The 23,665-nt window shown below is 39.1% G+C and overlaps 2 protein-coding genes across 7 annotated transcripts; both read left to right on the plus strand.

The window, feature by feature from the left end:
* The first annotated feature begins 309 nt into the window (after positions 1 to 309).
* LOC6725229 (transcription factor GAGA) lies at positions 310 to 23,534 on the plus strand. Of its 6 annotated transcripts, none has more exons than XM_044923559.1 (7): positions 310 to 786; positions 16,543 to 16,934; positions 17,013 to 17,479; positions 17,588 to 18,581; positions 18,937 to 19,061; positions 23,100 to 23,206; positions 23,261 to 23,534. In XM_044923559.1, exons 2-7 carry the CDS (start codon positions 16,644 to 16,646, stop codon positions 23,296 to 23,298), a joined length of 2,022 nt encoding a protein of 673 aa, XP_044779494.1. In that variant the 5' UTR covers positions 310 to 786; positions 16,543 to 16,643; the 3' UTR covers positions 23,299 to 23,534. The 6 variants fall into 6 exon arrangements, with proteins under 6 accessions (XP_044779494.1, XP_044779493.1, XP_044779495.1 ...); XM_044923558.1 differs by having other exon boundaries at positions 23,284 to 23,534; XM_044923560.1 differs by having other exon boundaries at positions 23,100 to 23,225; positions 23,284 to 23,423.
* Positions 20,516 to 22,848, plus strand: LOC6725230. Its single transcript, XM_039296877.2, has 5 exons — positions 20,516 to 20,761; positions 20,823 to 21,008; positions 21,078 to 21,216; positions 21,272 to 21,506; positions 21,568 to 22,848. Exons 1-5 carry the CDS (start codon positions 20,603 to 20,605, stop codon positions 22,208 to 22,210), a joined length of 1,362 nt encoding a protein of 453 aa, XP_039152811.1. The 5' UTR covers positions 20,516 to 20,602; the 3' UTR covers positions 22,211 to 22,848.
* Positions 23,535 to 23,665: the final 131 nt, after the last annotated feature.

The raw sequence follows: 23,665 nt of genomic DNA on the forward strand, positions 1-23,665 counted from the left end.
GGCAACGCTGGTGGCAGCCACCTATTTATGTATAAATATTTAAAATTTGTATAAATAAAACAGTAATAGTACGAATGCTTAGCGTTTGTGCCTCTTCAATTGACATTAACAATTTATCAAAATATATATGCGTTTCTTTTAATCCCTTAAAATGTACGTAGTTACTAAACACGCGATAACGTTAAAGCATTCAAAAGTTCCCGCCAAATTGCTGTCACTGCGAACCGGTTAAAGTTGCCAACCGATTGGGAGAGTGCAACATCTCTCTCCAGCAACATTGTTGCCAGGCAGAGTCTATATAAACCACAACGAAAGTTTAATTCTTTTCACTCAAAAATCCGTCTCCTCCGCGGTACGTTTCACTTCGCTGCTTCGCAAAAAGAAAATTCCCGGAAAATATCAACAAATGCATTAGCATAATATTCTTAACAATTCCAAAACAGAACATTTTTTTTTGGTGATTCTCCTGACAATTCAGTGGTTAGTGCTTTTAGTTAAAACATTGCTTTGCGCATTTACCGTTATCCGCTCGAAAGGCAAAAGAAAAAGCGCGCGTTTTGAATTCGCTGTTTCGCGTTCTTTTTTTTATGTTACAAAACAAAATATAGAAATGAAACAAAAAGTCGGAAATTAAATGAATGAATGAATTTTTTTCGACACAATTCTGCTGCGTGTGCAATTCGATTCGAATAACAAAACAAAAAGCATAAAGAAAAAGTAAAAGAAATTCGAGGGGAAAAATAAAACGCCAAAAGAAAAGATAGCGCGAAAAGTCATAAAGAAAAGGTGAGAAAACAAATTATTTATTTCATGTGCTAAAAAGACACGCAAAACGAACGTCGTTTTATTTTTAGCCAAACAAAAGTTGTGTGTTATTTGTGCGATTTTCTGTTTTTGTTCGCCGCTCTCCCCTTGTTTTTTATTGTTTTTGTGTTTTTCAATCATATATTTTGTGCTTCTTTTTTTTTGCATGTTTTGTTTTGTGCGTGCTCTTTTTTGTTGAATGCAAAAAGGCGAACAAAATATTACGATAAAAATTCCGTTGTTCTCGCCGAAGGTTTCCGGGTTTGTTGACTTTGCCAGCTGAATATTCGAAATTGACATAAATAATAATCGCATGCAATTATTGTAAACAATTGTTTTTCGCCCAGGAAACGATTGGCGCTTTTTCTTCGCTTATTGTAATTGTTGCTGCCAACTAATCGCCAAGATAAAAATGAAAAAAGAGGGGAAAAAACCTACAGAGTTGCAAAAAATTAATTAAATTCATAGGCCAGTAATTTACATTTTTTGTGTGATTTTTTCGTTTTTTTTTGTTTTTGTCTAAGCTTGATAATTAGGGTTTTTTGCGGGCTGTTATTTATCTGCTACAGTTGTACCTAAAATAATGGTCGTTGCTTAAAAATGTTTACAAAAAATGTTAATTTTTGTGGCGCTTAAAATAGGTTTACTACTATTTCGAGCACAATTGTATATCTTAAGTTTTGGGTCTATTTTTTTGTGCCCGTTTCTTTTTTCATTTTGGTTTATCGGTTTTTGTTTTTTCTGTGGCTTTTAGTTTTCTTCTTCCCCTGCTTTGCCTTATTTTTTGTTGTCGATTTCGGCTTATTTGTTTTCAGTTTTTTGCTGCACTATTTGAATGCGAGTTTTTTTTCTTGTTGAGAGAGGCATTTCCGCCTTTATGGCAAAAGCAATTTACAATTTGCAATTTACTTTTCTCTCGTTTTTTGCTGTATGGCAATTCATTTTTACAACTTTAATTATATGAACAAAAACTGCAAAACATGAACGGCAAAAATTAAAATTGCAAATCGCATTTGAGTGACGTCGCCGTCAACGTTTCTCCTTCCTTTTGTTTTTGTCGGCTGTTTTATTCGGTTTTTTGTTTTCACAGCGGCATTCGCCTGCGCAAAAAAAAAAAATAAAACGGCGAATCAGTTTGTGGAAGAGTGTGTGAAGGGGGTCAGAGAGCGAGAGAGAGAGAGAGAGGAAGAGAGCGTATGGCATCAGGAGCGAATCTGCAATTTTTGAACCAAGCTACCGTTTTGCAAGAAGAACGTAAAGTTAACAAAATATACAAGTTTTTTAGCAACGAAATTACGTAAAATTATTAAGATATTTAATAGCCTCTAACTCGAATATTTACCAGTTGATCCGCCCCTGGATTCTGTGCGCTAGTGTTGGTGTGCGTGATTGCTCTCTCTCTCTGGTTTGCTGCTCTCTGCTCCCCATCTTCATCGACCCCGCTACCCCGCGACCCCGCTCTTTCGCCCCACTCACACACATTTCAATTACATGTGAAACGCGTGCTCCAAATTTCAAGTTCATTGTCCAAAAACAAATCAGAACAAAAGCGATAACAAACAAGCAAGCCAAAGGCAAAAAAAACAAGGGCAGGTCAGCATCCGACGTGCCACGCCCCCAAAATTTTGAATATATATGCATATGTTTTCTTATGTAGATATAACCATGAAAGTTACCACTAGTTAATTAATTTATAAATCTGGGAGAAACTCCTAAATAAAGCCTAAAACTACAAAAATTAATATTCCAACAATACCAAATTCGAAATATAGAACATTTTCAAAGGGATTTCAAATAAATGCATATTTTCCTGGGTTTCAAGATTTCAAAGCTTAGCATCTAGATTTCATTATCATAAATTATTCGCAATATATGATATATTTTATATAAAATCCCCATTTGCTTTGGGTATTCCCACAGTCGAGTCGAAAGAGAGTCGCGGAGTATTTATAACAAAATCACACTTATTTTCGTGTTATTCCGCAACCAAATAAAAATTCTTTAGAAAAACAAAGCGGCAGTGGGAAATAAAGCAAAAAACGACACAAATTTTGACACGAAATATTGTTTTTCGTGTGTGATTATTTTGTTATTGCCATTTTTTGTCATACCAGCTTTAAGTTTTAGTTTACCCTATGTGTTTACTTATTTTCGTTTCGGTAGTTGGCAAATAAAATTCGCTTACGTAAATTTTGGCTTGTTTATGCTTTGCGCACTGTATGAAAAATGATAACCCTAATTTGCAATGCGTAAATAACGTCTGTCAAATGCCGACAAAGTTCCTCAAATCTATTCACAGCGGTTTCAATTTCAATTTCGCCGAAAAAAGGGTTCGATTTTGCAAGCATTTCTTTTTCATTGAGCTCCCCAGCTTTTTTCCCCTCATTCATTCTCTGATATCAGCTCATATTTATAATTAAAAACAAACAAAAAACTGCACTGCAGACGGCAGATCGGAAAAATTAAACAAAAAAAGGGGAAAAGGAGCCATATACGCATATGTGTATAAATATTTATATGAATTTGCGAGGCGAGACACTAAAAATATAAACAAAACTAACAAACACGCTAGGCAAATTTCGCTGATAACTTTGAGAAGTGCTGAAAATACTGGGGCTCCAAAGAAAAAAAAATAGTGTAGTAATAATAATTGGAAAAAAGGTTGAAATCAATGCAATGCCAAGAGATAAAAACTATTTCCGTCGCATAAAGTCAAGCGAAACAATGGGAAATAATAGAGAAAATTTGAAAAAAAATATAATCGCCCTTCGAAAGTCGAGAATTCTTTGGCTCCCAGTCTTCTTTCATTCGCTTTTTGTTTCTCTGTTTGTCCAAGGTTTTCAAATCAAATTATGTCGCGATCGAAAATCACAAAAAAGGCAACACAAATACGGCCTCTATTTTTATGCAATTAACCGGCAGAAAAAAAAGCGAAAAAAACATTTTCAAATAGGAAAGATAAAAACAAACAAAACACACGCACACTCCAAATGGGGAACAAAAGCGAACTCTACAAAAATCACCCAAAACCCAAAAAAAAAACTACACATTTATAAATAAAATAATAACAATAAAAAGCCGAATACGAATCGAAATTATGAATCACAAAACGTTTTTTGTGGCTTGTTGGTATTTTTTCTTGTTTTTTTTCTTTTGCTTGTGCTTTTTTTTTTGCGTTAATACATTTTAATTCAATTTTGTTTCTTTCGCCTTTTTAATTTTATCCGCTTCCGTGGCAATGTGGCATTTCATTTCTATCTAATTTGCAACAAATTTTCAGCTTAAATTGTGTTACTGATTCAATTATTTACTTTTCTATTAATTCAATTTGTATGTGTATGTGCAATAACCGCATTCACACTTTTTACTGCATTTTATTCAGCATTATTTTTTATTTTATTGTAAAAAACCTTGGCTGATAAGCGAGCTTTGCAAAAGTGCATTGTGTAAACTTGATTTGGTTTTAGAGTGTTTTGTTGGAATGCAGCGACATTAGAGTGGACCCCTTGCAAATTAATTAGTTGTTATCAACGGACCAAAAGAAAAAGTGCAAAACGAATAAATAAGTTACCCGGGCAACACTGCGTATGAGTGATATGCAGAAAATGCATGTCCATATGCATATGCACATGTTTTCGCATATACTGCAATAAATAAGTGTAATTTTTTCAAAGATTACATGCTGCATTTCTCTATCAGCAATTCTACATATGTACGTATGTAAGGTATATAAAGTTTGTGCTTCGCAAACGATTTACCCCGAAGAAATTCAAGTTTTTATCAGGTTTCCTGAACCGCAACAGGTTCAAAGTGTATCCCTTTTGCACTCCTTTGTCGACCCCCCCCCCCCCCCCCCCCTTCCCCGCCGCCCGACGAGAACTTATGGAAATCTTTTCGTAAATTTCCACCCTTTTGTTCGCCAGCAGATTGGAATTCCATCTAAACGAAACGAACTACAAATCATGCTCTAAAATGGCACAAAAAGGGCTAGAAAATACAAAATACAAAAAAAAGAAAAAACAAAAAATGTATAAAAAAAAGTGAGGGAGACAAAGGGAAAAGTACTGGCAAAAACCAGAAAAGTATATCCAGAGAAAGGCAAGGAAAATATTAAAACAAGGCAAACATCGCCGGGCAAAATAAAGTCAAGCATTTAATTTATTTACCCCCAAAACCTCCCCACTGCTCCACTAGAATAAAAAAGGGGCAAACAAAAAACGCTCGTTTTACTGTTGCTCGGTTTTTGCCTGTCCGCCTTTGCCCCCCATTCTCCTGCCACTTTTCCCCATTTTCCTACTCAATTTTTTTTGGCGCGCTTGGCAAAGGGATGGAAAACTATAAGCTTGAAAAGGGGTCGAAAGGGGTGGCCAAAGAAAACTGTAACCGAACGAACGAACTTTTCCAGCGTTGGGGAAGGTAAGAAAGGTGGGATAAAAAAATAAGTAACTAGGAGCAGTAAAAACCCTCATTTGTATTTTGCACAGAACAGAAATTCCAAGTGGTGGCCAAAACTCTGGCTTATAATGTTCGCAGTACTCTTCGAAAACGTTTTAAAACTGCAAACAGAAGCTACACCCTGAGTTCAACGGGCGTTTGGTCACACTGCACCGAACTCTTGCGCATTTGGTCACATCTATTGCCTGCAAGAGCTGTACAAGGATTTTAACAAGTGTATTCAAGTCGCGGTTAGCGAGTCTTGTTGATTTCCTTAAAAACTTTTGCTACTCCCTTTTGCTTGGGGCCAAAACCCATGGGATGTATTAGCAGTTTCATCAAATTTGAAACACACGAGCGGCGAATCCCGGCGCAAGGTCGAATGGTAATGAAGTGGAATGCCATCAACTTGTTGAAAGTGTGGGGTGCCTAAAATGAAATTCCTTTTCCCAGGGTATCAATGGTTTCACGCTCGGCAAATTAACTTTATACATTTGTGTTTTTTGTGTGTTTTTCTTCGAGTACTCCCCTTTTTATGGAGTAAAGCGAGAAAAACTCTTATATATTATATAAGTGCAGATATGTTGTAACTGTATATGGAAAAGTAGCAATTGTGTGAGTGAGTGTGTGTGTGTGTGAGGGAAAATTGCACATAAACATGCAGGCGAAGAAAAAATGGGTGGAAAATCGAGTGAAAGGAGGAGGGGGAGTTTTGGGAGGGTCTTGCACATTACCAAAAGAGTAAATCACTTTTGTACGAACCAAAACCGAAAACGAAACGAACCAAGCGGGCTGTCAGCATGGAAAATATCTCAATATTCACTTTGGTTCGCCTTTCCTTGCCCCGCCCATTTTCCCTTCATTTTTTCATATATTTTTTCCTTTTTTTCTTTATTATTTTTCGTTTTCCAGCGCCACTTTACTGCTGCTTTTCATGGGGTGGGGATTTGGGGGAGGGGGGCGCAGGAAGACTGAGGCGACCCTGCGACATTGTCTCGTGCAAAAATTGAACAATTTTATAAAATACTCAAACGGAGCAGCAACAACGGCAAAAAACGTAATAAATTACAAAGTGCCCAAAAAGAGGAACACACAGATTTTGTTTCGAAAAAAGTAAGCGGCAAAAACAGGCAGCCAGTAAAAAAGCCATTTCGAAAATAGTAACGACTAACAGATATCTAGTGATTGGGAGATTTAACAGTCGGATGCATAAAAATGCTATAGAAAACTAATAACTTTTGGTGCTGCATATTTTATGTTCGCTAAAGTATATGTTATGAAAAAATTTGCTGACAAGTCTTCTGGTTGAGTCTAGGATACCCGTTAATTCGTATCATTTACAGGGCATCAGCATTCTCATTTCAAGGAGACATGCGGCAAAAAACTCCCTGCTCTTCTCATTTCGAGATTTCGCCTCCATCATCATCATCAACGTTTTTCAACTTAACTTTTTTATTAGTGTGATTTTCCGTGCTCCCCATTTATTTTGTAGTTAGACTTTTGTTATTAACGTAATTTAAATGAAATACATAGTAATACTCAGTTGGGATCTTGGCGAACTTTGTTCTAGCAAATTGGAAATTTTCCTTTGCGTTCTATTATTGAAACAAATTTCTTAAAGCAGCTTTGACGAAAAGGATTCACTTTTTAAACAGTAAAAGAAAAACCAAATATGAAATGATGCATATTTAAAACCATAAAACTTTAGTAGCCCATTTTTCTTTGAATCTCTTTGGCAACGAAGCACTTGTTTTTTTCTTCTATTTAACCGGGTAAACCGAGCTTCTCTTGACTTTTCCTGGCAAAATTTTCCCCTACTTATTCGACTCTGGCTTTTTGCACACTCTTGTGGGTTTGCCACGAACAATACTGAAATAATATTAAAGTTTACATTAGGCGCGAGCAAAAAATATGATAAATAATGAAAATAAATACGAACGAGCAGGCGGGGATTGGACACAAAACACCGACATAAGCAAATGGTTGGCTGGCGGGGAATGTTTCGATGTTAGTAACAAGAGGCAGGAGACAGTAAACAAGGCAGTAATATGAGTTAGAATCCGCGGCGGAGGCTAACGTACTTACTGATACAGATACAGATGCAGATACAGATACAGATACAGATACATATACATGTAGCACCGGCTGAAGATACAGATACCAAATGCCGTAGAGCGCACACACAAAAAACGACGACAGTTTTCTTGATGAATGTTCTTTTTCCCCCCAGCAAGTGAGTTTTTCCCCCGAGTTTCCAACATCTTACATTTGTATCTGCAGCTTCTTCGGCTTTTTCATGCGCCGCCACCAAAAACAAAAAAATCAAATGGGATAGAATAGAACGAAGCCGAAGAAATAGCTGGTAGCTACACGGCAAGAAAATGCGCCAAACTTAATGCAAAAATTCAAAGAAAGAAGCTGTAATAGCAGGTGCCTGAAATGTTTCACTTTCAAACTGAAATTAAGTTGAAAATGATTGTATATATTATGATCGAATGGCAAAGTTGGCATGTATTTTTTTTTGCCGTGCATTAACTAGTAGGTAACTTCCTCTATTTCCCCCGATTTCCCCTTTGAGATTGTGCAAAGCAGCTTTTCCTTTTTCCAGCTTTGCAATTTGTGTTACCCGCTCGCTGTCCCTTTTGGCTTTGTTTTATTCGATTTTTTGTTGTGTTGTGTTTGTTTTGTTTGCTATTTCAGCCAGCCAGGTTTTTGTGCAGCTTTTCCAGCAAAAGAACAAGCTGCATCAGCAGCAGAAGCAGAAGTAGTATCAGTTAACAAGGTAGGAATGGCACAGCCAAGCTGAAAAGTAAAACGTTAAAAGTAAAAAGTAAAAAGCGAATTTCACCAGCAGATCCCTCCTGGCATCCAATCCAATCCCGTTCAAACCCATCCCATCCCATCCACCTGCTCCAAGTCATTGCCATTGATCATCGGTTCGGCCCTCTCGGCTCCTTTGACTCTTTCCCGGGAAAAAGGCTTTTCGAGATCCACCCAAGCATTATTTATAGGTTTTGGGCTAGACCTTGGTTGGCTTGATTTAAAACCCATCTGCAAGATGGATTTACTGGACTCCAGACATTTATGAGCTGCAAAGTCAGCGGCAGTTCTCTGTTTTTTTTTCTTCTACGAAAACTCAATGTTTGGTCAATGATTTGCCAGGTCTTCACGTAAAATATAAACAATTTATTGCTTTACTATGAAATCGAATTGTTTATAAATTTCTTATGCAAACGGTAACTCAACTCTATTCCATAAATATTTCCACTGTTTAGATCGAAGTGGAGTCGAATTCGTGTGCGAATGTAAATAAATAGCACAAAGTTACTTCCAGGTACTTCAGATTCATTGGAACATGTAATTTTAACGTGTGATATCCGAGGTGGAAGTACAATCTGGTTTTTTGGCTAGAACTCTATTTAAGGCGAAGTCCTGTTTTTTTTTTTTTTTTCATTGTTCTACCCGCCACTCACCTTCTTCACCAACGAACACCCCCTTTTTCCAGCTCCTTTGAGGTTCAGCAACCTTGAGGTTACACAGATGCGCAAAAAAAAGCAGGAAAATGTGTTTCTTTATCTTCGCCAGTGTGTGTGTGTGTGCCAAACTGGACGCTGCGTGTTTTTATTTTTCTTAAACTATTGTTGCTGTCTAATAATTTGAACAAAAAAGCCAGCTTAAAAAAGGGAAACGATTGTTTGGAAAAGCTCGGATTAATTATGCTTGTATGGCACCAGGAAAGTGGAGACTAAGAAGTGGAGACTTAGATGTGGAGAAGTAGAAGTGGAGAATCAAATGTTACATATATCTCGAAAATGATTAAGTTGCACCTTATGCTGTTGCATTTTTTGATATATTCTTCAACTTCCCCTACTCGGAATCATTATTCGGTTCAGTGTCATAGGGGCATAATGCGGCGAAGTGGGCTTAAAAGCTGGCAAGAAGAAGCTGCATAAGTCAACACACGACAACAACAAGAACGGAAGGCGAATGCACTTGGCCAACAAGAACAATAACAACAGAGCAGCCATATCATAGTTATAGAGGATCGCAAAGAAAAGTTGCACAGTTTTTTCTCATTTTTTTTTTTATTATTATTTTTTTTTTTTTTGTTGGTTGCTGGTTTGTTGTTTTTGGGGGCAGAAGGCTTTATGATGTTGCGTACCTCTTCGGATATATCTGTATATATCGCGTGTGTATTTGTGCATTAAGTGTTATTGCACTTGGCCTTATTCGCAATTGTATATTTCGCTGGGGATCGGGCGACTTGGAACCCGGTCTTGATCTTGGACTTCAATTTGGACCGCCATTCCCTTTCTTGGCCTAGGTCTGCATTTTTTTCCTGCACTTTTGGCATTCCAAATAAGAATAAAAATAAAAAAAAAATAAACGGAGGGGAATAACCAAACACAAGAACCCAAAGGCAAACGCAACCGCAGAATCTGCAAAATGAATATATATGTTTGTGCATGTGTATATGTATATAAATAAAAAGGGGGAAACCTGCGTATCTGCGAGATGCTTCGTTTTCTGGATTGTTTTTTTTTTTTTTATTTGCTCGCTGCGTGCTCTGTGCTCTTTGGCAATTTTCTTCATTTCTTTTTATTACTTATTAATAATATGAATTTTGAATTGTGGCCCCCCATTCGCAATCAGCAGCAAAACGAAGCATGTCAAATGGGTTCGAATATGCCATATCCATTAGGAAATATCCTATACTCGTAGGCCAACTACTATGCAGTAGTTCGTATTACTTCAATTCTACTATCATGTTACATAATCGGCGCTTGCATAAATGGCCAGCGTAAATGTTTACGAAAATTCGAAGACACCCTTCTCAATTTGCAACCCACAATGGGTATGAAAAGAAACATAAACGCGATGGCAAAAAAAAAAGAGAGAAGTAAATAAAAAAAACTCCTACCAATTTGCCAAGAAAGCGAGAATCAAAAGAACGCATAGATTTTTCCTTTGAATTGCTTTCGAATGCGAATTCTTTCTACATTTCTTATTATTATTTTTTTTGTCGATGTTTCCTTTTCTCCTTCTGTGTGTGTGTGTTTTTTTTTCTGACTTGGAGCCGAAGCGGAGAAACTGCTTATTCATTTGACTTCGTCTTTCTGTCGTTTCGTTTATTTTATTTTCTGATACCCAGTAAAGTTGCGGCGGCAGGGGTATGCTCCATTTCCCCATCAACTGACCAATAATAAAAGCTTACACTGCATCATGGAAGATGAGATTCACTAACAGAAATTGCACTTTGCATCTTGAGGGTATTTTGTATAATGTGTAGGGTATCTTTTCGTCGTCTAAATCTTAGCTCCTTTAGTTATTTATGCAAGCAGGAGAGCGTACAAGTTGTAGTTAGGAGCTAGAAGAAATGAAAAAAAAAACCAAAGATGCTAAGGAAGTCCACTGTCTTTTTGGTACAGCAAAACCCGCCTAAAACGGATTTGTTTTCCAACACACATTTTTAATTGCGGAAGATAACTACCTTGGAAATACTTATTGCCATTATTCAGCAACTAAAAATTGACCAACAAATTAGTTGATGGTTCATCTTGATGATGTTCCACTGTATTTGATGCAAATTTTTACAGTATTTAGTGGTTTTGGTTGTACTCGATGTGATTTTCGCATGTCTGCGGATCGTATTTTGTTTCTGTTTTCTTTGGATATCTTCCTCTGCGGTTTTCGATTGAAATAAAAACAAAGGGCGATTGGAAGGGAGAGAAAATGCTTGCATAAATCAAATAAATATTCCCAGTTATCATTAACTGGCGATTGTATAATTTGATCGAACATATAGATCGATTATTTGCCCCTTAGGCTAAATAATTATATTCTGTTTTTCTCTCTGTTATTTTTTGTTCTGTTTTTGTAGATAGCTGTTTTTGAATTATGCTTTGTTTTATTAAAACTTTTTATGGTGCGATAAAATACGTTTCGTGGGTGGGGATTTTTGGGGCCAGGACATTTGGAGAGGTCATAACTCGCAGCTCTATAAACAAAGAAGTAAACGGAAATGAAACTTTTTCATTTTCATACATATATTTTCGCTGGCGTATTATTATTTTTATTAATATTAAAAACAACCAAATGAAAATTGTGTAATACACTCTACATATTTTTGCCGTGTTCCATTTGCCAACAAGTTTATACCCCCTTCCTTTCCCATTTTCCCCGTTTGCCAGCACATAAATTTATATTAAAATTTTTTGCTCCACGCTAAGGAAAGCTACAAAAACAAAAAAAAAAAAAAAAAACGAGGTGGAAAACAAGAAGCAAAAACCCAGCGTTGAAAAATCGAAAAAAACAGGAGCAGCAGCGTCGACAATGTTAAAAAATTATACAAATTACAAAAGCGAGCGAAGCAAAAAAAAAAAAATGGTAATAAAAAACCTGGTGAAGAAGCGGAAAAATAAAGAAGGAAAATTGCTGTTGGCAGGAAAAGGATGTGTGTATAATGCATAGAACGTGTACATAACTACCCACCTACATGGATGGTACATTATATATCGAACTATGTACATATATATGTACATATATACCACCAGTGCCCTGCACTTATCGCTTAATGCAATTGATAATGCGGTTACAGTATACTTTTTATATCAGCCCCACTCCTTTTTCCGTTCCATTTCGTGTCGCGTATGAAAACCAATTTCGTTTGAGTTAATTCCGAAATCGGTTTATGTCGCGGGATTATCCCTTTTTGTCGCCGAGGTGAGGTCAGTGTGGCAAGCAGTTTAATTGCTACAAGGACGCAAAGCAGTGCAAGCAGCTTAAGCTTGCCTCTTTGTGATTAACAATCGGTTTCGGCATTTGCAATTAAAATGTTTTAAGCGAATTGTGAAACGATGTCTTTTCTTTTAACAAATAGTTTTATTACGATATATAAGGCAAGTTCAAAGGATCAGTTACAGCTTTCTAGCCACGAAACTCGTTGAGTTCGAAATCCATTTGATCTCAATCGAGAATTGGCATTGAGAAATGGCATTTCGCTGTTCACAGAAATACGTACAAACATATTGAAATCCATAAGCGATGGTAGTAAGTGTTCAGTTATGTATGTATATAAAACTGTATCTATCTCGATTGAGTTCTCCATTAATCATGGCTGGAATTTACCACCTCCACCCATAAACCGTCCGGAAAATGCTAAGGAAAAACTACTGCAAAAAAAGGGAAGTCGAGCAAAAAAGAAAAAAAAAGAGGTGGAAATTTCTCCGTGTATCTTGGAGTTGTTTTCCTCGCTGTGTGTGTCCCTGCCAAGCATTTATAAAAAGGAAATGGGGAAAATCTACAGCCATGTGTGTGTGTGTGCGAACAAAAAAATTAATAATAAAAAGAGACAGCAAGGAAAAGCAGAAAAGCATTACAAACACACACATGGATGACAGGTTCACATATAAATTCCGTACTCTCCTTTTTTTACATTCCGTTCTTTTTTTTTTTTTTTTTTGTATGGAAAACTGTGTACCTTTCATTTAACTTGACATGAAAATCGATATTTAAAAAAAAGGATAAAATTGCTGGAAATAAAAAAAAGGAGCAGAGAGCGCGCAGAAAACATAAAAAAAGTAAAGTAAAAAATTACAGCTTAAAAAGTAGGAGAGAAACATGGGGCGCAAAATAAGAAAGAAAAATAAATGGGAAAAGACAGAAACTGAAAATAATAATAAAGAGCAGGGGGGCGAAAAACTGCAAAAAAACTGAAGGGGGGGAGGGGTTTGGGGGAAACGAAATGAAACGAGAAACGGTCGTTATGTTTTTCCTCATTTTTTTGTTGTTGTTGTTTTTGTACACTGCCTTTCTTTATTTTCCCTTCGTTCTGCCAGCTTTTTGTGTTTTTATTTATTTATTTTTTCTTCTCTCCAAACGTCGCAGTCGCTGTAATGTCTTTTTTCATTTTTATTTTTCCGCTCGCAACCTTTTTGCGACAGCCCCCCCTCCACCCCTGGCATGCACTGCTTACAAGCAGTAGAGAGGCAAAAAAAAAAAACAAAATAAAATAAAATACAAAAAAGATGCAGCAAAAAACACACAAAACGAAAGCCAAAGAAGAAGAAAAATGTGATAAAAACTGAAAAATATTTTCCATGAGAAAATCCAAAAGAAAAGGGGGCTCTGTGTGTGTGTGTGTCAGTGCGTATGTGTGTGTGCGACTGCTTGGCGGGAAAAATATACTACAATAAAACATGTATTTTTTATGCCAAAACCCGCCCACACCCACCCCTTTTTGGGGCGTGTGTGTGTGTGTTTCTGTGCTGGTTGTAGCTGTTTTTATTTTAAGGAACTTAAATGTGTAACGCTTCTAGCGTGTGGGTGTGTTGGTAGGGGGAGGGGGAAGGGTGGCAAAGATTGGGATCAAAAACCCTTTGCAGTTAACTTCTGTCTGTGTGTGTGTGTGCGTGGGTGTTAGTGTGTGTAGGTGGGGGCTGGGGGCGGACTTTCTATTATTGTGAGTGAGCCAAGTCAGAAAACCGAAACAGAAACAGAAACCAAACTCAAATCTCAATCCTTGAGTGCCGGACATTGCGTTTTTTAATGCCACTGTTATTTTGTACAGTGGAACATCTGTACAGTGAAACAAGTTATTTTATTTGCTTTTTTATTATATTATATAATGTGCGAACTCAAGAAAGGAAAACACATTGTAAAGTCACATTTAAGGATGTGTAAAAGTATGCACCAACTTTTTGAAAGTCGGAAAGCCCGATGGATTCATTTTGAATGAGGAGGTTAGAAAAACCACTGCATACTTTTAGACACCTAAATACGTACGTGATCTTAAAACTCTTGTCTATTTATTTAACCATATGATGATACTATAAATTTCTGGCATATATATGTGGTTAGTTTCTGAACAAATGTTTTGTTGCTTACTTTCGATTAAATTACAGTTCGCCTGTATTTTATATATCAATCAAACGGCGGCTGCACATAAAAAAACGGTACATATGGCATTCTTTTATGTACTAGCCAAAGAAGTCCTTTCTTCGGCGGTTTTTCTACCCAATTTCGTTCGGTTTCTGTTTTTGTGTTTTTTTGTTTTTTTTTGTTTTTTTTTTTTGTGCAATTTATTTGCCAGCTTTCTGCTGCTGATGTTTTTTGCAGTTTGTTATGTTTTTCAACTTTCCTTTGGCATTTCTTGCAGCTGAAAAAGGTGAAGCGAATTTTGCTTTCGCATTCTGTTCGCGAGCTTCTTTCTTTCTTCGCCAGCGTTTTTCAACAGCTACCCGCTCTTTTTCTCGGCCGAATTTTGACCCATGCTGGGAGTGCTTCTTCTGCTTACACACTTCCTCAGTAGGTTTGTGTTAGTGCGGGTCCTTTTTTCCCCCAAATACAAATACATAATGTGTGTATGTATGTATGTGCGGGTGTGTGTGTGTGTGTGGTCCATTTTGTACACTGGACATAAAACGCAGCTAACATAAAGTTCTTAGCCCCCCCTACCATTATTCTACCCTTTTTTCAACTGTCCTTCCCTTGTGCTATTAGTACTAAAAGCAAGAATGCGTTTCGCACAAAAAAAAAAAGATCAACACAAAGTTTAAGAGACAAAAAATCCAAAAATTTGTTGGCAGATATAAAAAAAAAGGGTAACAAAATTGTTGGGGGGGAATTCTTAAAATTTATTACCAGGAAAGGGGCTACAAAAAAGTGTTGGGTATGTGACTACAACTCAATCATCCTTTTATGTACATATGTACATAATACATACAAGCAAACCAACTATATACATATATGTACAACTAAAAGTTTAGAACCCAATTGTTGTTTTTATAGAAAAGTCAGAGGATTATAGCTATAACAAGCACTGGAATGAAAATGTTTACAAGCTGCAACTTTTCACTTAACTCGTTTATTAAATTCCTGGACTTTCGAAAACGGAAATGCGTGGCGGTGGAGTTATCCTCGATGTAGCATTATCTTTACCGCGAAAATCAATTTATTTCGCTCTTTCGTCACGTCGATTCGATTTTACAATTACGATGAATCTGTGGAAATCGACAACAAAAGGGATTTTATAATTGCTCTTTTCATTTTTTTTCGTACTTTGTGTTTAAGTATATTGACAGATTGGTTGCTGCGGGGGCTGCGGGCGGAAAATTGTGTTTTTATTAAGCGTCAACTCATTTCATTTCATACATACATGTAGCCGAAATACCATATATGTACATACATACATATGCATTTGTACATATATGCATGTATTACATAAGTGCATGCATGTACATCTGTATGTGTGGGTAAAAACGACAAACGGAAAGTAAAGTTTTACCTTGCGAAAAAAATATTTGCGCTGCATAAAAGTGTGCATAGTGCGAAAAAATAAAATTATGAAAATTTTTCATGTGTATAGAGATGAGTGATAGAGAGAGATGGAGAGAGGGGGAGAGAGTAATAATAATAATAAAATGAAAACGGGGACGACGAACATTTTTATGGTGCTGCTGCAGTCTGAAAGAAAAAACTACCGTCCTTTCGCCCCTCGTCCCACGCTCCCCCTGAAAATTTAACCACCCCCCACCCACCGAAGTCATTGGCGCTTCTTTGTTGCCAGGGAAATGGAGCTGGGAAAAAACATCTCGGTATTCGATGACTGGCAGGACTCTGGTTTCTTTTTTACTTTATTTTTAATTTATTTTTTTTATATATTTTTTTTTTTATTATATTTCTTGTTTTCCTTTTTACCGATTCCCGACTTTAGCTCACATAAAGCGGGAATTTCGATTATTTATTTGGCTGAAAAAATTGCGATGAATTTAATTCGAAAAATACGCTTAAAAAAAGGTGGCCAGCAAAAGAAGTGGCAAAGACAATAAAAAAAAGCGCAGCGAATCCTTTCATTAAACGGTAAACAGTAAAAAGCTGCATGTACCACGATTGACATTTACACACCACCGACGCATTGTGAAAAGGATTCGTAGGGATAACAAGTTCATCGGCGGATATATAATGCTCCTGGCATGACAAAAAGCGATAAACGCTTCAATATCCCATGTTCAGATGCGCGGAAAAACACGTTACGCTGTGTAAGAAAAGTCAATTTCGGATTTCGTTTCATTTATTACAAATATATTATTTGTAAATATTTCGTTTAAATAGTAATCATGGGTGCTTTTTGCGCAAGTGGATTTATTACAAATGAAGTTGGGGGGGCATTGCCATTGCAATCCATTGCAATTTTTCGAAATCGATGCGAATTGTAGCATACTTCTGGGCAAATTTATAAGGCTTTCGAAACATGCTGGTTTTTTGAAAAACTATCCCTAACGTTGGAATCTTTATATTTTCCAGACTGGCAACTGTCCAAGGAGTAGCTCGTTGGTGAAATCACTAGAACCAGCTGCTCCACCAGAGGCACCACCATCAGGGGCAGCAGCAGGCGCGGCACCACCATGCTGCCGCAGCAGTACTGCCTGAGGTGGAAGTACCACCATAGCAATCTGCAGACCATGTTCTCCCAGCTGCTGGATCGTGGATGCTTCTGCGACGTGACCCTGGCCTGCGAGGGCCAGCTCATTCGCGCCCACCGCGTTGTCCTCTGCGCTTGCAGCACCTTCTTCGACACCGTGCTCTCCAACTACGCCAGCGAACGTGATCCGATCATCATCATGAAGGACGTTACCTTTGCGGAGGTCAAGTGCCTCATCGAGTTCATGTACAAGGGCGAGATCAACGTGGAGCATGTGAGTGTGTTGCTTGCCCAATGGCATAAACTATCCAAAAATAAACTGGAAAATACCCCTTAATTGACCAACTTGCAGGCCAGCCTTCCGTCGCTGTTGAAGACCGCCGATGACCTGAAGATCAAGGGCCTGGCCGAGGTGACCTGGCGCGATGACGAGGACGGACCGCCGCCACCGATGGCCGCCGCCGAGTTTCACTCACCGCCGCGCAGTTTGGCAGAGAGCTACGCCCAGGACCTAATCCTTCAGCATCAGCAACAGCAGCAGCAGGCCCCAGCTGCTCCACCCTTGCATCTGCACAGCTCTGCTGCGCTCTTGGACAGAGATCGCGAACGTGACCGGGAGCGTCTCTCGCCGGGGATGGAGGGTGTACTGGGTCGCATGCCCGTGATGACGCCGCTGACGGGCGCTTCGGGTTCGGCTGGCGTGGGTTCGGTATCCGGTGGCACATCGCTCGAGGGCGTCGCTCCCGTGGAGCACTTTCTAGGACCCAAACGCAAGCGTGGACGTCCTCCACTAGACGATGCCTATGATGTTTTCAATGTGTATGTAAAAACAGCTAAATGCTATACACTTTTCAATATTCACGTGCAAAGAAAATAACTATTTTAACTATAAATATTTTAATCGAAACTCTCTTTTCTGCCGCACAGACGCAAGCTGGCCCAGTATGCCGCCAATCTGGAGCCCGCCCAGCGTGCCTACTTGGAGACGGCGCGTCACTTTGCCGAGGAGCCGCCACTGACCGCCCATGCCGCCTCGATGGTCTCCCCACCTGCCGCGTGCCCGCCGAAGCAGCGCCAGCGTCTACGTCACCAGCAGCAGCAGCAACAGCAACAGCTGCTACAGTCGGAGAGCTGTGACCAGGAGCAGCAGGCTGCTGGCCAGGATTGGTCCAAGTCGGAGAAAAATGGCAGTGCCACGCCCAAAATGCTCAGCGATGGCGATGCTAACAAGCAGGAAACGGAGGGCGGCGATGAATCGCTACCGGCAGTGCTCACCACTGCCAGCAGCAGCGGCACCAAAAAGCTGGAAAAGATTGGCGAGCGCCGCGAACGCCATGGAAAATTACGTCATGCCCGTCGCCTCTATGAGAAGTCTGGAGAGAATGAGGTTAATCCGCCCAAGGAGGAGCCCGATGAGCTGCCGCAACCGGTAGAAGAGATCGAGAACGAGCATCTGGTGGCAAATATGGCAGAGTCGCCGCGTCCTACGGTCGTCATACCAGCTAGTTTTGCCTGCAAATACGAGGGCGGCGTGACTGCCGCAGGCGGTGGCTCCGGTTCTGGAACTGGATCCGGATCGGTTGGATCCTCCTACTTGATCAACGAACATGGCATGCTGATGGCCCACGAATTTGCACCGAATGTGGCCAGTGCCGCCGCCACCGCAGCTGTGGCCGTCGCAGCAGCCGCCGCCGCAGTGGCAAATGCCTCAGCCGGAAACGGAAACGGTAGCCAGGATGCAAGTGGCAGTGGAACCGGTGCCGCCGCCGAATATCCCGACATCAAGCTGGAGGACTACGATGCCGCCGAACTGCGACTGACCAACGAGGAGCTGTCGCAGTGGCAGGACGTCATCAAGATGGACGACTATCTGGCTAAGGGGCGGCGTCCACAATTCTGGGAAGAGCCATTCACCAAGCGTGTAAGCCTAAGTTTAAGTTTAATCAGCTATAAATGTTTAAAATATTAAATAGTAAATATTATAATTCATATTGGCCAGGCAGTTGAAATACTAACCAATTAAAACCAGCTAAAAAGTGTACACTTTTTCTGTTTTCAAGTTTAGTTTTTGTTTTCTTTTTTGCTTCTTCTGTCGTTTTTTGTACCTTGTTTTAATGCCAAACTACGAGTTAAGCAAGCTTCTATGAAGAGGGCAGATTAAACTAATTGCTTAGGTGTGACATCGTCAAATACCTAAAAATCTTGGCAATGTAATGATAGTAATAATGGATGAGAAATCGGAAATATTGAAATACTTTTGTTTTGGAATCTTTCAGGTGTTGGACGCCATTAAAAACAAAAGACTCGAAATGAAGAAGGCCGCCAGAATTCTGGGCGTCTCCTATGGCACTCTGTACGGGCGTTACCGCGAGGTCTATGGCTGCCTTAAGCATCCTTACAGGTGCGTTGAAGTGCTTCCAGTTACTGAATGTATGTAGGTTTTAAATCATGTCTTTATTACGATATAGTGGCACCGCCTTCCGGAACTCCGGATCCACCTCGACCAGTCAGATGGGAGTTCAGCCCCGTTTCGATTTGGGATTCCGCAACGGGGGCGTCCTCCCAGCTCAGCTGGGTAAGTAGGATCTACAAAGGTGCTGACAAATAACCAACACTCTGGGGAATTAAGTCCAAACCAATCCCTACTTGCAGAGCTGGGCAAGCTGAAGAAGGATTTGAGCGAGCTATGGACACGTCCGCAGATTTGAGAACCAACCAATGCCACAACCATGAAGAAACTGCAAAAAAGCATCAAACGTCGCCACAGGCTGATCTAGGAATACAGCAGAAGGATGAAAGACAGCTAGAGGCTAGTTTTGGATCCTGAGTAATGCTTTCCTGAATCGATTCCCACATTAATGTGTTGTTCCCATCGGCGGGTTACAACTATAACTGATCTACACATTTAGGATCTTATTATTACATAATATATAATATAAATACATGTCTATAAATACAACCGCGTGGATTAGTTAATTGAAATACGCACGGGCACGTGTGGTTTTAGTGGTAAATACATTTCTCTTGGTAGTGAAATTCAACACCATAAACTATGGAATCTAGTTAATCGATAAAAGAACACGAAAGTGAAGTGAATTTTTTGATAAGCTAACGAAAACGAACACAAACAATATGTATTACATACAAAAAAATATATGTTTAAAACAAATAAAGTAATATCTATTAAAATATGTTCAAAACGATATTAAGTAATTCCTTTCTACGGCTATTCGGTTCAAATTGTGGCGCCAATATAGTTGGTCATCGGTACCGATTACAGTCCGATGGAAGCCCGATACCGACGAACTGCTGCGAGCTAGAGCTGGGATGTTTTCGATGCGTTCAAAGCAAAAATTCGATACTATCGTTTTTCTTGAACGGCACTTTACTAAATGTATATCTTATACAAATATATATGCTACAAATATACCTTAATATATTGAAAATCAAAATTATTCCTTTCAATTATTTCTACAAACCACGAAAAGCAGTATTATTAATAAACTATATGAGAGTTATGGGACTCCTTAAAAAAATGTACAAAAATATTATATTATCCATGCATTTCCTTGCAAAAAAAGTATGTCAGCATTGGTTGTTTTAGGGAAAGCCCTGCGGTTACTTGTTATCCGTCCAGCCTTGTTAAACATTCGCTAAGACTCTGTTGACGTAGTGTAGATACTACTTGTTTCATATTACAATCGTTATGCTGAAATAAAGAATATTTGATTTATACTTCTTTTAAATAGGTATAGTTACATTCCAGTATTGTTAGAAATCTATATACATAACCATCGGTAGCGACAAAAAACAATCGATAGTGAATCAGAATGGTAAAAGCTTCGATACCTTGATTGTAGTATCGAATATTTTCCATCTCTACTGCGAGCGTCAGTGAAGTTCTTTTCTTTGATTTCTGATTCGTCTAGACGTAACTTTAAAATGCTGCTGAAATTGGTGAATATAAATGGCTTGCAGCACCTGTTCGCCTGCACTGAGGGGCAGGATGATGAAACCCTAACTATTCTCGTTCTCCATCTTCGCGAGAAATTGAGTTACTCCGAGACTTTGATGAAACACGATTACCAACAGCGTTTGAAAGTAAGTTTTCCGCATTTTCATGTGGTGAAATTGTGTAAATGAAATACGTTTTTTCGACCAGACGCTCAACGCGCGTGTTAAGTTTCCCGAGGAATTGGTGCGCCTGGTCCTGGTCAACGAGGATCCATTGCATGTCGAACAGCATTTCCAGCACCCATTGAACATCCTCAAGCTTAAGTATGCCATGGCGAATACTGAAGTTTCCCTCAAGTGGGAATGGCACCTGAGACCCATGGATGCCGCACAGGTCAGCAACTGACTTTCGCAGACTCAGTTTCAAAAGTTTTATTTGCCATTTATGCCATTATTCCCACAGTTTTATAGCCAAATGTTCTTGAACACAATGTCCACGGCTTCGGGACTGCGGGATCAGATACCCCTTCTACTAGAGATTATCCAAGCCAAGGATAAGGAGCTGAACCAGTATCGCACCGAGGGATGCCAGCTGCGCAGAGGTTAGTTAAGTGCATGTTTGCAAATCGAAAGTTCTAGTGCATTCCCTTCGTTTAGTTACCGTAGAAACTAAGCCCTTTGATCTCGCTGCTTTTTTAAATGAGCACAAGGAATTGCTGGACTGTGCCGCTGCGTACCAGAAGGCGCAGAGTATTTTTGTTGCTGATAAGCCATCGGACAATTTGACACCGATTTCTTCGCCATGTGCAAAGGATGTCGCGCCCCATACTCCGTCAAAAGGATACTCTGCTTCTTGGAAGATATCAAGCCCAAAAAAAGCTCCTCGCATTAGGTAATATTAGTATTATATGTTCACAATTACAGATTAATAAGATATGTTTTCGAAATTGCAGGAAGCGCAAGGCTCTTGAAATTAATACCAATCATATGGAGCGCAAGGTGATGCAGCGCCGCTCCAATCCGCTTATCGAGTACAGAAGCTCGCAAAGTTCCCAAGAGACAAACGCAAGTGAAATCTTTAAAGTAGAGGACAAGAAGAATGATCTCAGTGATGGCAAAGAGCCATCCACATCATCTGGGCTTTCCAAAGGCGGGTCGGCCAAACTAACCAAAGTAAATGAAACCGTCGGAATTGGTGTATATGAACTTGCATCTCAGGAAGAGTGTGCTTATTGTAAAGATGACGATGCTTCTGCTAAAGATGAGGATGCTTTTTCTCAAGATGAGGATACTTTTTCTCAAGATGAGGATACTTCTTCTAAAGATGAGGATACTTCTTCTAAAGATGAGGATGCTTCTGCTAAAGATGAGGAGAACACTAACGCTTCCAAAGCTTACAAATTCGTCATAAAGAAGGTTGAATCTATTAAAGACTTTTGCGATTGCCCAAAGGCAGTCATTCAAGAACACGAAGTCGGAAAGTCCGAGGGGAATTTGGATGTAACTCTTCAAATTGAGCTGGAAGAGATCAAAGCCGCACTGATTTACTCAACTAGTCGCGTCGTAGAAGCGATCAATAATTTAGAGAAAAAATAATTTGGAAACGATCTCATTCTAAGGGTGCTACAAGCAAAACTTTACCCTTAGTACATACTTTTTTTTTTTTTTTTTTTTTAGATAAAAACAAGTCCTCAGTGATAAAAGGATAAAAGACATGATTCCATTTGTTGATTAGGTATTCGTACCTAAGCCCATCGAACAGCAATCAAATGGAACAAAGCACTGTATAGTGTTGTAGATTTTAATAAGACGTCTTACCAAAACACCCTCAGTACACAAACAAGTTGACAAAAACAAGTCCTCAGTGATAAAGGATAAAAGACATGATTCCATTTGTTGATTAGGCATTCGTACCTAAGCCCATCGAACAGCAATCAAATGGAACAAAGCACTGTATAGTGTTGTAGATTTTAATAAGACGTCTTACCAAAACACCCTCAGTACACAAACAAGTTGAGTTCCACTCCATATAAGCAGAAACTAACTCCTATCTTTATGGAACATATCGAATGATATTAATATGTGCCAAATTATTGCCCGGGACTTTCGTGGTCACTTATCGTCCGATTAGTCACGGCTTTCCAACGGTTATAACCTCCTGATCAATGCATTTTATGTTAAATGTTTTTTGTTTATATATTTTTTTGATTACTAATAAAATTTATAAAAAATAACCCGTTTACTATTGGAAGAAATAATCTATAAAGTTTGTCTTATCCCATTTGCTTTAGAATCTTTCAGGTGTTGGACGCCATTAAAAACAAAAGACTCGAAATGAAGAATGCCGCCAGAATTCTGGGCGTCTCTTATGGCACTCTGTTACCGTGAGGTCTATGGCTGCCTTAAGCATCCTTACAGGTGCGTTGAAGTGCTTCCAGTTACTGAATGTATGCAGGTTTTAAATCATGTCTTTATTACGATTCAGTGGCACCGCCTTCCGGAAGTCCGGATCCACTTCGACCAGTCAGATGGGAGTTCAGCCCCGCTTCGATTTGGGATTCCGCAACGGGGGCGTCCTCCCAGCTCAGCTGGGTAAGTAGGATCTACAAAGGTGCTGACAAATAACCAACACTCTGGGGAATTAAGTCCAAACCAATCCCTACTTTCAGAGCTGGGCAAGCTGAAGAAGGATTTGAGCGAGCTATGGACACGTCCGCAGATTTCAGAACCAACCAATGCCACAACCATTCAGAAACCGCAGAAAAGCCTCAAACGTCGCCACAGGCTGATATAGGAATACAACATAAGGATGAAAGACAGCTAGACGAGGCTAGTTTGGATACAAACTATATTTATTACGTACAAAAAATGTATGTTTAAAACAAATATAGTAATATCTATTAAAATATGTTCAAAACGATATCATGTAATTCTTTCTACGGCTCTTTGGATTCAAATTGTGGCGCCCATATAGTTGGCCATCGATACCGATTAAAGCCCGATGCCGTCGAACAGCTTCTAGAGCTGGTATGTTTTCGATATGTATACTAC

The sequence above is a fragment of the Drosophila simulans genome, chromosome X (genome assembly GCF_016746395.2).
Source record: "Drosophila simulans strain w501 chromosome X, Prin_Dsim_3.1, whole genome shotgun sequence".
NCBI lineage: Eukaryota > Metazoa > Arthropoda > Insecta > Diptera > Drosophilidae > Drosophila > Drosophila simulans.

What these genes read in the sequence shown, in the direction of transcription:
- LOC6725230 (XM_039296877.2), top strand. Translation starts at nt 20,603, where the DNA reads ATGCTGCTGAAATTGGTGAATATAAATGGCTTGCAGCACCTGTTCGCC. An exon ending in ATTACCAACAGCGTTTGAAA is followed by an intron (nt 20,762 to 20,822) that starts GTAAGTTTTCCG and finishes TTTTTCGACCAG; the next exon opens with ACGCTCAACGCGCGTGTTAA. An exon ending in GGGATGCCAGCTGCGCAGAG is followed by an intron (nt 21,217 to 21,271) that starts GTTAGTTAAGTG and finishes CCCTTCGTTTAG; the next exon opens with TTACCGTAGAAACTAAGCCC.
- LOC6725229 (XM_044923558.1), top strand. Translation starts at nt 16,644, where the DNA reads ATGCTGCCGCAGCAGTACTGCCTGAGGTGGAAGTACCACCATAGCAAT. An exon ending in AAGAGCCATTCACCAAGCGT is followed by an intron (nt 18,582 to 18,936) that starts GTAAGCCTAAGT and finishes GGAATCTTTCAG; the next exon opens with GTGTTGGACGCCATTAAAAA. An exon ending in CGTCCTCCCAGCTCAGCTGG is followed by an intron (nt 23,207 to 23,283) that starts GTAAGTAGGATC and finishes CCCTACTTTCAG; the next exon opens with AGCTGGGCAAGCTGAAGAAG.